The sequence below is a fragment of the Macrosteles quadrilineatus genome, unplaced genomic scaffold (genome assembly GCF_028750875.1).
Source record: "Macrosteles quadrilineatus isolate MER2022 unplaced genomic scaffold, UCM_ALF_1.0 Scaffold_22__1_contigs__length_1958994, whole genome shotgun sequence".
Classification (NCBI taxonomy): Eukaryota; Metazoa; Arthropoda; class Insecta; order Hemiptera; family Cicadellidae; genus Macrosteles; species Macrosteles quadrilineatus.
This window is the reverse complement of record NW_026542615.1, coordinates 634011-645386: the sequence shown is the minus strand read 5'-3', so window position 1 is coordinate 645386 and position 11376 is coordinate 634011. Positions and strand designations below refer to the sequence as shown.

The following is an 11376-nucleotide window of genomic DNA, read 5'->3' as shown; positions in this document are numbered from 1 at the left end:
TAATATGTTTAACTTTCCTAGCAGGTTTTTACTTCTTTCACAAAATATTATTATCAGAACAGAGGCAATTCGTTACTATTTTAAAAAAACTCCATATAATTACTATTTTGCTTCTCCCCAAAGGTTGAAAGTAGGGCAATGATAGCCTAATGACTGCCTTAAGGAAACTCATTGACTAAACATGAGTAATATTGATTTTTCGATGATTGATATACCAAACTACGGATTCTAAGATTAACGTAATAATGTGTCTACTACTCAGCAAATATTATTATTTATTTTCCTTATGAACCAGTAGAGTGAAACATTGTTGATTACATTAATTAAGTGCACCGCTTTCACGGAATTTAAATCTTGCATCTTGTGACCTACTTACCTCTTTTATGCTCGTCATGGTTAACAAAAGAAACGATTATTTACTCTTAAATATTTATTATAAAGTTTTATATAATTTTATATTTTAATAATGCTTTGAATATTTCGAATGAAGGTAAAATCATAATTTTCCATGTACACATGTATTGTAGGGACTCATTTCAAAATATTAATATTTTAACTACAATTTCAAGTCACTATAAGACAGCTCAATTTGACATATTCTGAGAAAGTCTATAAGTTATTAAAATGTATTTAGCTTTAATTATTTAACCTCTCTGTTAAATTGATTATTCACAATATTGTACAAGCACAGATCGAAATCGTAAACATTATAGGAAATTGGCCCCTCGTCTTCGTACGACCCGTGATTTGTAAAACTTTAGTGATAATATAGAGTTATAACTGATGAAATGTGTTTGACTGTTTTTAGTATTTTTCATCATAACAAACCCCTAAAATCATACTTTCTCTCCTTAAGCTGGTTTTTACTCCGCATAAATTTATTTCTATTTCTATTTCCTTCGTCTCAAGACATCATAAAACCTCAAATCCTAACTTATATAACTTAAAAATTATATACAATACTATGCATGCTTCACAAAACTTTGATACACAAAACTTTGTTTGATTGGGACAAGTTGAACACTGATATAAACAAACATTGGAGCCTGGGTCAATGTTTTGTTTGGAGAGTTGATCCGCAAATCAAATCCCAACCCAATCTCTTGTCAGTTGATGCAAACCCCTCTGAGATAGAGATGCGAAACATCTCAGTATGTGTTATAAGAAATTGACAAAGAATTAATTAATTAAATGTGATTTTAGGGCGGGTTAAATTGTCAGTTGTAATGTAGGCCTACAATTATTTCCGGATAATTATTATCTCAATTTAATAAAGATACGAGAAAGTAATTATTAATGTAGAGGATTTAGAATTGTAATTAATAATTTAAGTTGCCAAATCGTAGTTAAACGATTGCTTGATCCAGAAAGTGACGTGGGGTGGCTGTAAGAAATTACCACGACTGTTTTCATTGAAAGATAAATCAAAATTTTTCTACGTATTGAAATTTGTAAGACAATTTTAATCAATATTACTCAGGGGTACAAAAGTATTACTATAATATGTCATAGAATGTTTCAATATTCAAAGCAGTTGGGTTTTTGGTGTAGAATTGTGTACCCCATATTCAAGGTTACACAAAAAATATAAAATTAGAAAAATATAAAATACTGACTTTATCTGAGTTACATAGATTGTATACAATTTTCTTGTTGTGGTTTGTTTTTATAGTACAAATGTATAATGTAGTTTATTTCAAAACTTACTTTCCTTTCTTTCGGCGGAGACCTATACTGAGGTAAAGTTATAATTATGAAGGTGGTATACAATTTCCTCTTGACTGTACAAAAAGAATCCAAAATAGAAATATATAATGATATAATTAATTTGGTAGAATAAACAACTTGTGTTTTAGCATAAACCTGTACCCTGACAAAACATGTTTTGCTCTTGAGCCTTTATTTGAATGGTAAAAAAATTTCAACTAGTGTTTTTGCGTGGTAAAAAAGTACCAATGGACGGTTGTGTTCCACACTCGTACCCTGACTTGAAATTACTCTATATCTCAGTTATCCACGTAATACTAAACTGTGCTTTGATGGTACTGATAATCATTATCTAGTTTATTTGGTTGAATACTACTTTTTGTGTTGACCTGAACCCCAACTTTCGATTTGCGTATAAATATTTACGAGGGGTTACAAAGCCCATGGAACAGAAGTTACAAAATTCATAAAGGGTTTAAGGTTTAAAAATGTAGTGTTGGGGTACAAACCCTATGAAGCTTAACACCATTGATTTTAATTTGATACGATTTATCTATTTAGACTAATGATGAATGGAGGTCCTTATTAAAATATAACTCTTAAATATCATAATCATACATGATCAAAGACTTAAAGTATTTTTAAAGACTTTTTTATCGACACGCATTGTCTTTTTAAAATAATTTATAAACACTGAATAAGAGCAAGAGCGTACCACTGTAGAACATAGAAAGAAGATAAGAATGATTAAGAACACCTAAACTACCTACAGTAACGGGTAACAGTTCTTCACAATCGCAGTTTGTCAGCGACTTTGTTTTGGCTGTAAATCAACAATGGAATTGCAGGTTTTTATCCTCTTCCCTTTTCCTCCTCCTCTTTTTCTTTTAACTTCTTCTTTTTAATAAGAGATTAATTAGGACTGTTTTCTCCTATTACATGTGAAACACTTTTAAAGAAGCGGGTTTAATTGTTTTATTTCATAAAATTCATAAACAAAATATTAATACCACATTTACTTTTTTGCTAAATTAGCCCAAGCAAATTAGGAAAAATAGAGGAACAAATCTATGTATTCCCAATTTTTTCAAAAATGTGTCGGGGAGGGTCCCCTAATGAATATATAATAGATGAGAATAAAATCACCCTGCCGCTCTCTGGTGGTGGGAGGTATAAATGCCCCAATTTGCGGTTTTTTGCTTATAACTTGAAAACGGCGTGTCGTAGCTTAAATTGTTCAGTGTAAAAGTTAAAGCTTATTAAATTTGCTACAACTTTGATCATATACATTATTAGTGAAAGACGCATTGTTTCTGAGATATCCGCGCTCAAAAAAATATAACGTTCAAAAAAAGATTTTCATATCACATTTGTCGTTAAAATCTTATTTGTTTCTCCTCCCTTGTTATTTTTCAGAAATATTGACGGAAAGAAGGTTGTAGAGAATTAAATTTACTTCAATAATATATACAAATATGTAATTAGATAAGATGTAGGTATAAAGTTACAGCGTTTTTAAGATTAAAAGAGAAAATCATGAATTACACAAATAGTTGCAAAGTTTTGATTTTTTATCATTGCACGATTTGTATGGTTTCTGATCATTGTTTAGGCCAAATATAAGTATATTTAAGGTAAAAATTAGTAATAGTTATGTAAATAACAATTTGACAAAATAAAAAGCTTATCTATTTATTATGATGATCCAAGTTAAAACAATTAAATCATACATTCCCAGGTATGTACCTGCGAGGGAGCTTGCCTGAACCATGCAACAACAATGTGAAGATGATGAGGAAGAAGACAATGAAAAGAATAAGATCAATCTTTATCATAACATGAATTTGTGATGTATTTCTCAGTGGCAAGAACTAGAATATTTAATTATAGAACTAATGTTACCTTAGCCTTTGTTTTTGTTTTTGCAAGAACAACATTATTTTGCTCAGTCAACATTAGTTCTATAATTAAGTATGAATTTATTTTGTATGTTTTAATTGTTTTAACTGGGATCATCGTAATAAATAGATAACCTTTTTATTTTGTCTAATTGTTATTTACATAACTATTACCAATTTTTACCTTAAATATACTTATATTTGGCCTAAACAATTATCAGAAACCATACAAATCGTGCAATGATAAAAAATCAAAGCTTTGAGACTATTTGTGTAATTCATAATTTTCTCTTTTAATCTTAAAAATACTGTAACTTTATGCCTACATCTTATCTATTTTCTATTTACATATTTGTATATACTATTGAAGTAAATTTAATTCTCTTCAACCTTCATTCCGTCAATATTTCTGAAAAATAACAAGGAAGGAGAAACAAATAAGATTTTAACAAAAAATGTGATATGAAAATCTTTTTTCGAACGTTATATTTTTTTGAGCGCGGATATCTCAGAAACAATGCGTCTTTCACCAATAATGTATATGATCAAAGTTGTAGCAAATTTAATAAGCTTTAACTTTTACACTGAACAATTTAAGCTACGACACGCCGTTTTCAAGTTATAAGCAAAAAACCGCAAATTGGGGCATTTATACCTCCCACCACCAGAGAGTGGCAGGGTGATTTTATTCTCATCTATTATATATTCATTAGGGGACCCTCCCCAACACATTTTTGAAAAAATTGGGAATACATAATTGGGATTTGTTCCTCTATTTTTCCTTATTTGGACTTATTTGCTTGAACTAAATGTCAAATAAGCTGATTTCGTTAATTTACTTGAAGCCTTCAAACAAGGGATGACTGTATTGCAGCTGCTCAGGTTACATTTAACTGGAGGTTAGACGGTGATTTAGAAACTAATGTTACCTCTTTAATTCGTTCATCCACTTTCTTTCGTAGATATTAATAAAATATAATAACACTTTGGCAGAAGAACAAACAAAGGTCAAAGACAACGATAAAAATAAGAATTACATTTAATCACAGTCAAAAATAATTTCCTTTTATGTACATATAACTTTGTAAACAAGTTTTATAATGAATTAAATAACTGACATAACTTTAAAATTAAGAAACATAACAATATTAACTGAGTATTAGATAATTTACACTTTATAATATTAATTACATATATTGGTAGCTTAATCGTATTGCATATATTTCGTATTAATATCCAATAGTAATTACTATACGTGTATATTCATAAAAAAGAATATTTAAATTTCAAATTCTCGGATTATATACACGAATACTCTAATCCATGTAATATGGCCAAAATATTCCATCACTTTATTCAATTCTAAATTTATTAGACCACTATTTTTTAATGAAATTTTAATTTAGGAATCATTTTAATTTTAGGAAGTCCCATACAGTACCATTTTGTTCTACATTCAAATATCGTATATTTCATTTCATACGTTATAAAAGTAATAAAATCCTATTTTAAAAATACGCATGCTAATTGTAGTAAATACTAAGTTACAAATTTTCTGTAGTATTTGGTAATAATCATGACTTATAAATTTTGCCATCCGCAAATTGCTTATTATACTCTCTGTTCAAAGAGAAAACAAAGAATAGCAAATTTTATCATGTTACTCGACTATCACAATCTTTTTCTGATTCCTTAAAATTTTCATATTTTATTCCTAATTGTTTTCTTCTTGAATTGCTTATTTAATGTAAGATGTTTTTATATATAATAAAACTATTATCATAGTACGCTATTATGATTCAAAAACTAAAATCTAACATTTCTGTTTAAAACAACCGACAAAGTTTATTATATTTTGAATATCTTGCCAGTATTTACCACCGTTTATAAATTGGTGTTCAGCTATATAGTTACTTGTCACAAACTATTTACAAAAAGTTTCCTGGTAATTTAAACGGCATTACATCGTTCTAAGAAGCTGGTCCCCAGAAATCAAGCATTATTCTAATGTCCAGTAGCCTAATGTGTAAAGGCTTTACGACAGTCATAACATCATGTTTCACTATTTTTAGTGTATAAATAATATCATAATAAGGACTATGTGCTAGAATTTAATGGCTAAACAAAATGTTGAAATGTTTATAGGTTTGTTTTTACCGCACAGGAAAAATCGTGATGCTAATAGGGAACTGATGTGAGTGTGAATCATGACACTTTAAAATATACAAATCGTCAATTGTATTGACTGAAAAATTTCATATTTATGAAAAGGTATCGTTAAAGTCTTATCCTTAAATGCGCACTTTCGCATGACAAATACTTACGTAATACTATCCTATTATAAACACTTTCGTCTTGTAGCTTTGTGAAATTTTAACAGAATACATACAAAAAAAATCAAACTATTCTATAAAAAAGAGTGACTTAATTATATAAATTTTTCTTTCGAACATTACAATTCTTTCTTGAACTCCTAATATTAATAATACAAAAACAGATCTCAACCAACTTGTTATTGTTCTGCATGTATCATTGGTCGTTAGTTGTTTAGGTACCACTTTTAGATCGATATGCCTCCAAAATCATGCGTTGTGAGACTTAGAGAAATACAACCCTAAAGGGTCTTAAGACTAGTGGTAGGATAAGTTCTTGTACTTAGTAATAATGAATGGTCCACTCCTTCCAACCTTCAAGTCGTTTATGCAGTACTCCCTTTTCTCAACCAAAAAACGAGCCAAAGCAACAATATACTCTCTAAGGTATAAACTGTCATGGAGTCTATCGTTGTGTATGCCCAAATACGATACTTTTATGTAATAGTTCCTTGGTCCATGGGACAGGGGGGTTGACCGATGCAAACAAATAATAATAAACTATGATAATATAAGTTGGCTTGTATTATCATAGACTCTGCGTGGTCCAGACCCTAGGGTTGTGGAGAGTATCCTTGCGTATGTCCGAATGCTAGACGTTTATGTAATACTCCCTTGGTCCATGGGCCAAAGGAATAGGCCGGTGTTACTATAGACTCTGTGTGGTCCAGACCCTAGGGTTGTGGAGTCTATCTTTGTATATGTCTGAATGCTAGAGGCTTATGTAATACTCTCTTGGTCCATGGGCCAAAGGGATAGGCCGGTAACTATAGACTCTGTGTGGTCCATACCCTAGGATTGTGGAGTCTATCCTTGCGTATGTCCGAATGCTAGACGTTTATGTAGTATTCCCTTGGTCCATGGGCCAAAGGGATAGGCCTATGTCACGCGTGCGCCATATGGTCGTGTCGTTTTTTGCAGTTCTCGTGCAGCAAGTAGCACAGTGCTATTGTGATCAGCACTGCGATAGTGATGGCCAGCACGATGGACATCCATACGATCTCTTCGTTGATTCCAGTCAAACTTTGTCCTGAAAAAGAACAAGGATAATTATTAGTAACGCATAGATATTGATTAGAAATCGTAAATGAAATTTACCAGACACTGATATATAACTTACTCGTAATTTGTCCCATCATCCATAAACCCACTTAACCTTCTTCTTACATGGTTCCTGAATTACATGGTTCTGGATAATACCTTTTTGTGAAATATAAATTATACGTGTAAATCAACAACTGTCCTAGTAGTTATAGCAGAAATCAATTAGCCTTTTTTGTAGTTACTGGTTTTGTTATATTGTTTGTGGATCTAAATTAGCATCGGATCTTTAGTGTAACAACAAGGTAGTCAAGAACATAAGCTGTACCTACTTACAACCTATCAGGACAAAATTTAACCTTATATTTTACCCTTATAATTTATTTTTCATATTATTGGAGTAATTAAATATTCCTATATATGATTGGTATTTTAAAACATTACTTGATTTTTATTGGAAATTCGTATTTTGTTGCTGGAGTGAACATTTGTCGCAATGTTCTTCAAATGGTCGAATGAGGTCCAATCTGGTACAAAATACAATCCATTACATGGGCCAGAAATGAACTTTAGACCGACATTCATTTTCCGACCTCAGCCTCACTACAATCGTTTTTTTTAACAGTATTTTTAGGTTCTTTCCAGGCCTTCACGGTGAAACATTCTATTTTCAAAACATGTTTTAATCAAACATACTACTACAATTTGCTGCTATTGCAGTTTTTTTGTTTACTAATACAGTTTGCTGACCCTATGATAGTAATGCTATACAGTGAGCTTTTTCCTACTTATTGGTTCTCCAAATATCAATACTCCCGTTTAGATAACGTATTACAGTGCAATAGTTACTTCCAGTAGTATCATTGTAGAGAATAAAATACAAGAAATAAATTTCAAGCGGTTTCATCATTGGGTGTAGCGTAGACAAGATAGGATTTCAGAAGATGAAACTAAAGACCCTGTCTCAGTCTCAACCCAAAACAATAGTCAATATTTCACTGTTAAAAAACAATTCTAGAAAACATTACTCTTGTATATTTGGTAATAACGTTAATGATGCACAATTTTAAACCACAAGGTTAAGTAAGATGCGCTTTTATTTGCAGATTCGTATTCATATTATGCGAGCTTTTAGTGATTTTTAATTTCATTAAAACAACATTTTGTGTTACTTGTAACCCTAGGGGTTAGCTATAATCGTTCGAACCTTTTAAATGTTATTTATTTATGACGTAAAAGCAAAATATAGACGTTAACGTAGAGAAAAACCCTAAGTCCGATTTCTACCGTTTTAAATTTATACCTTCCCATAGGGTCTTACTATGACTGTGATAAATGTCGTGCAGATCGCTTCAGCCATTCATTGTGGTAATTTAAATGAAAGTTAAGTTTAAGTAAAAAAGTTCATGATTACTTAACTTGTAGTCTGGTGGTTTGGGACGTTTGGGGAAAATATAAAAACAAGTCAAATTGAAGGCTACGTTTAGACTGCTCAAGTGGAAATATCATCTGTCTCCTATCATAACCTTAAAGTGTGCTTGCCAACCATTTAGCGACGGAATTGTATCTAACCTTAAATTTCTCATCTTATTACAGGAAATTGTGTTTTTGGTCTGGTGAAATTAATTTCAAAATAAATATTATGATTTCATGAATCCCTTAGTCATTAAATAACCAGGTTATACGATAGTAAAACAAAATTAATAGTTTATTTTAGTTTAAAATTGGTTTGGTTTTCAATTATTTTACTATAACTTATACACAATTCTATAATATGCCAAAATTATAACTACTTTTGTAGACCAGATAGATGAATATAAATGTATTTTCAATGCACTTTGTAACAATTTTATGAATTTTGTATTTTAAAATTTTGTCATTTAGTAAACTTATTAGTTTTGTCAAAACTTGATGTAAGCCTGCAACCACCGTGAGCTCTCTGATTGGCTGTTCATAGTCGATCCTATTTAAAGATAATCAGAGTGCCTACGTCACAACCGAGCTTATAAAAGAGGTCGGACCACGTGACCCGGTCTCATTTGGTCAGTGTAGTATCTCATTTGGTGTTGTATCATGTGAATTGCTTAGTGAACCCTTTGTGGGTAAGTCCTAGCTTAGTTTTAACAATTTTATTCTATTTATTGTTGTGAGTACGGAGGGTGCAGGCAGGCAGTGGTCTTTTATTTAATAATTTTCAGCTTCATGTAAGAATATACGTTGGCCCTTAAGGCAATTAAAAATAGGGTTCAACTACCAGTGAGGAAAAAGTCAATAAATGGGAATTAAATCTAAAAGACTATTAATTATTTACAAGAACCAAAACCTGCATACTTAAATTTCTGTGTGAATAAAACTATCCAAGAACAATAAATAATTTGTACTGGTTTGAAAAGACATTTTAAAGTAAAACGGTACAACTTTACTAGTTGGTTTATAATCTGTCTCAATTTTACACCTCAAAAATAAAAGGTAAAAGGTGTATTATTGAGAACGAAAACACTAAATATTGCCTATTTATGATTTGTTTTGAAATGGTTAAGTATGACTTTTGTTTTGCCCTAAAGTCAAACTAAAGGTTTGAAATTAAATAAAAGATTCTGGATGGTTCATTGATCATACTAATTATTTGTATCACCAACTTCAAGCACAAACACTTTGTCATACATCCAAAATACAATTTCCTTCCATTAAAAGTTCAGTCTAGCAGTCTGAACACAACATTGTCTTGGTTAGTTATGGGACCCGTACACAACGCACTGTCAAAGTCAGTTTATTAGTCAGCCATTGACAATGAGTGACATGGTAATATCATCTTACACAGTGTCAACATGAATCATCGTCTAAGGTTGAATTACAGTGTTCAGAGTGTCTTAACATGGAAGAAGACACCGTATTCTCTCATAAACAGTATTTTGTTACTATTATAATCGTTGCTCAACTTATCGTAACTAAAATAATTTCTCATAATTTAACATTTTTATAAACGTAATCCGCAGAATATTTTTTTAGTGATAATCCTGGCTAATAGGCTAAAACTCATTAAGCGCACACGCTAGTTAACCAACCGTGTTTACTAAAAAGAACTATTCCACGATTAGGAATTATAAAACTGGACATTAGTTAAGAACTTAATTTTTAAAGACTTCATTGTTGCTTTCATTTTAAGGTTACCATTTCAATGAAATTTCGAGTCATCTTTCTACTTAAAACTCTAACCTCAAATCGTCTGAAGAAAAATGTTTCAGGAGATCTGGAAATAAAAATAATCCTGGTGGTGTTAAACAGGTCTAAACATGTATTATACTCACCCCCTTTGGTCCGCAATATTACTTTGAAAGCAAGTAAAACGTCAGCACCAGAGCATTAGTGTAATGTAGTGATTTTAAATGACGCCGCGAAATTGGGACGAATCTAGAAGAATTCCAATTAAGACTTGCTGTAGACTATTTTACTTAATCGAAAGCTAGAAATTGGTTTTGATGATTTTAAAATTTCAATTTTCCATCATCTTTGGTCCTTCCGTTCATAAAATATCCCCTAAAACGTCCCCTAAATATAATTAAACGTGTTTAATTATTATTTCTAAGTCTTTTAAAAATATGTTTCTAGCTAAGGATTTTGTACACAAAATAACCACCTTATTGATTCAAATATAGATCGGTTGTAATTGTCTGTGATATTTCTCTAAATTTACCACTCACCATTTCTGATTCCATAACTTTGGACTCCTCCACCAACCCCCTTCCCTCCACGACCCCCAACAGGCATCTTGGCTAGATTCTTGACATTCCTGTAAATATTAATGGGTAGATTTGAAAACCCCCAAGATGTAGAATAAAATTGGTTGCTCAAAATCGAATACAGTTTTCTAATTGAAACACGATTATCATACGGATACGAAGAATTTTTACTTAATAATATACTACAAATTATTTTGACTATTAGTTAAGTCTTCATCTCGTATGGATAAAATACAGAGTGATTACAAATGAAATAGATAGTTTGTATTTAATTTAACGTACAGCTTGTCTATTTCATTTGTAATCACCCTGCATGTAACCGAACTGTCATCGCCAACAATGTTAGGCGACTTTTTATTTTTCTATTGTTTCGTATTTCAGTGCTATTACGATTGGATATTAATTGTTTACTTCTTAGATTATCTATCGCGTCATTAAACTGATTATTATTTGAAAATTGTGTTTTTGATCATCAAATTAGTATATAATTACGTTAACTCTAAATACATCTTAAATTCCGAAAGATTTGGCATAATTATATGTATGTTCTTTACTATGCCAGAAACTTGTCACTACGAGTAGTACTATGTATTTTGCGTTAGAGAGTCTCAGAAATAA

General features: G+C 31.0%; 1 protein-coding gene across 1 annotated transcript; it reads right to left on the bottom strand.

Moving 5' to 3' along the window:
- Window positions 1-6034: 6034 nt before the first annotated feature.
- LOC129005484 (uncharacterized) lies at window positions 6035-10804 on the bottom strand. Its single transcript, XM_054434387.1, has 2 exons — window positions 10720-10804; window positions 6035-7007 (listed from the first exon to the last, which is right to left on the bottom strand). The coding sequence occupies exons 1-2, from the start codon at window positions 10784-10786 to the stop codon at window positions 6862-6864; spliced, it is 213 nt and encodes a 70-aa protein (XP_054290362.1). The 5' UTR covers window positions 10787-10804; the 3' UTR covers window positions 6035-6861.
- Window positions 10805-11376: the final 572 nt, after the last annotated feature.

What these genes read in the sequence shown, in the direction of transcription:
- LOC129005484 (XM_054434387.1), bottom strand. Translation starts at nt 10,786, where the DNA reads ATGCCTGTTGGGGGTCGTGGAGGGAAGGGGGTTGGTGGAGGAGTCCAA. An exon ending in AAGTTATGGAATCAGAAATG is followed by an intron (nt 7,008 to 10,719) that starts GTGAGTGGTAAA and finishes GTTCTTTTTCAG; the next exon opens with GACAAAGTTTGACTGGAATC.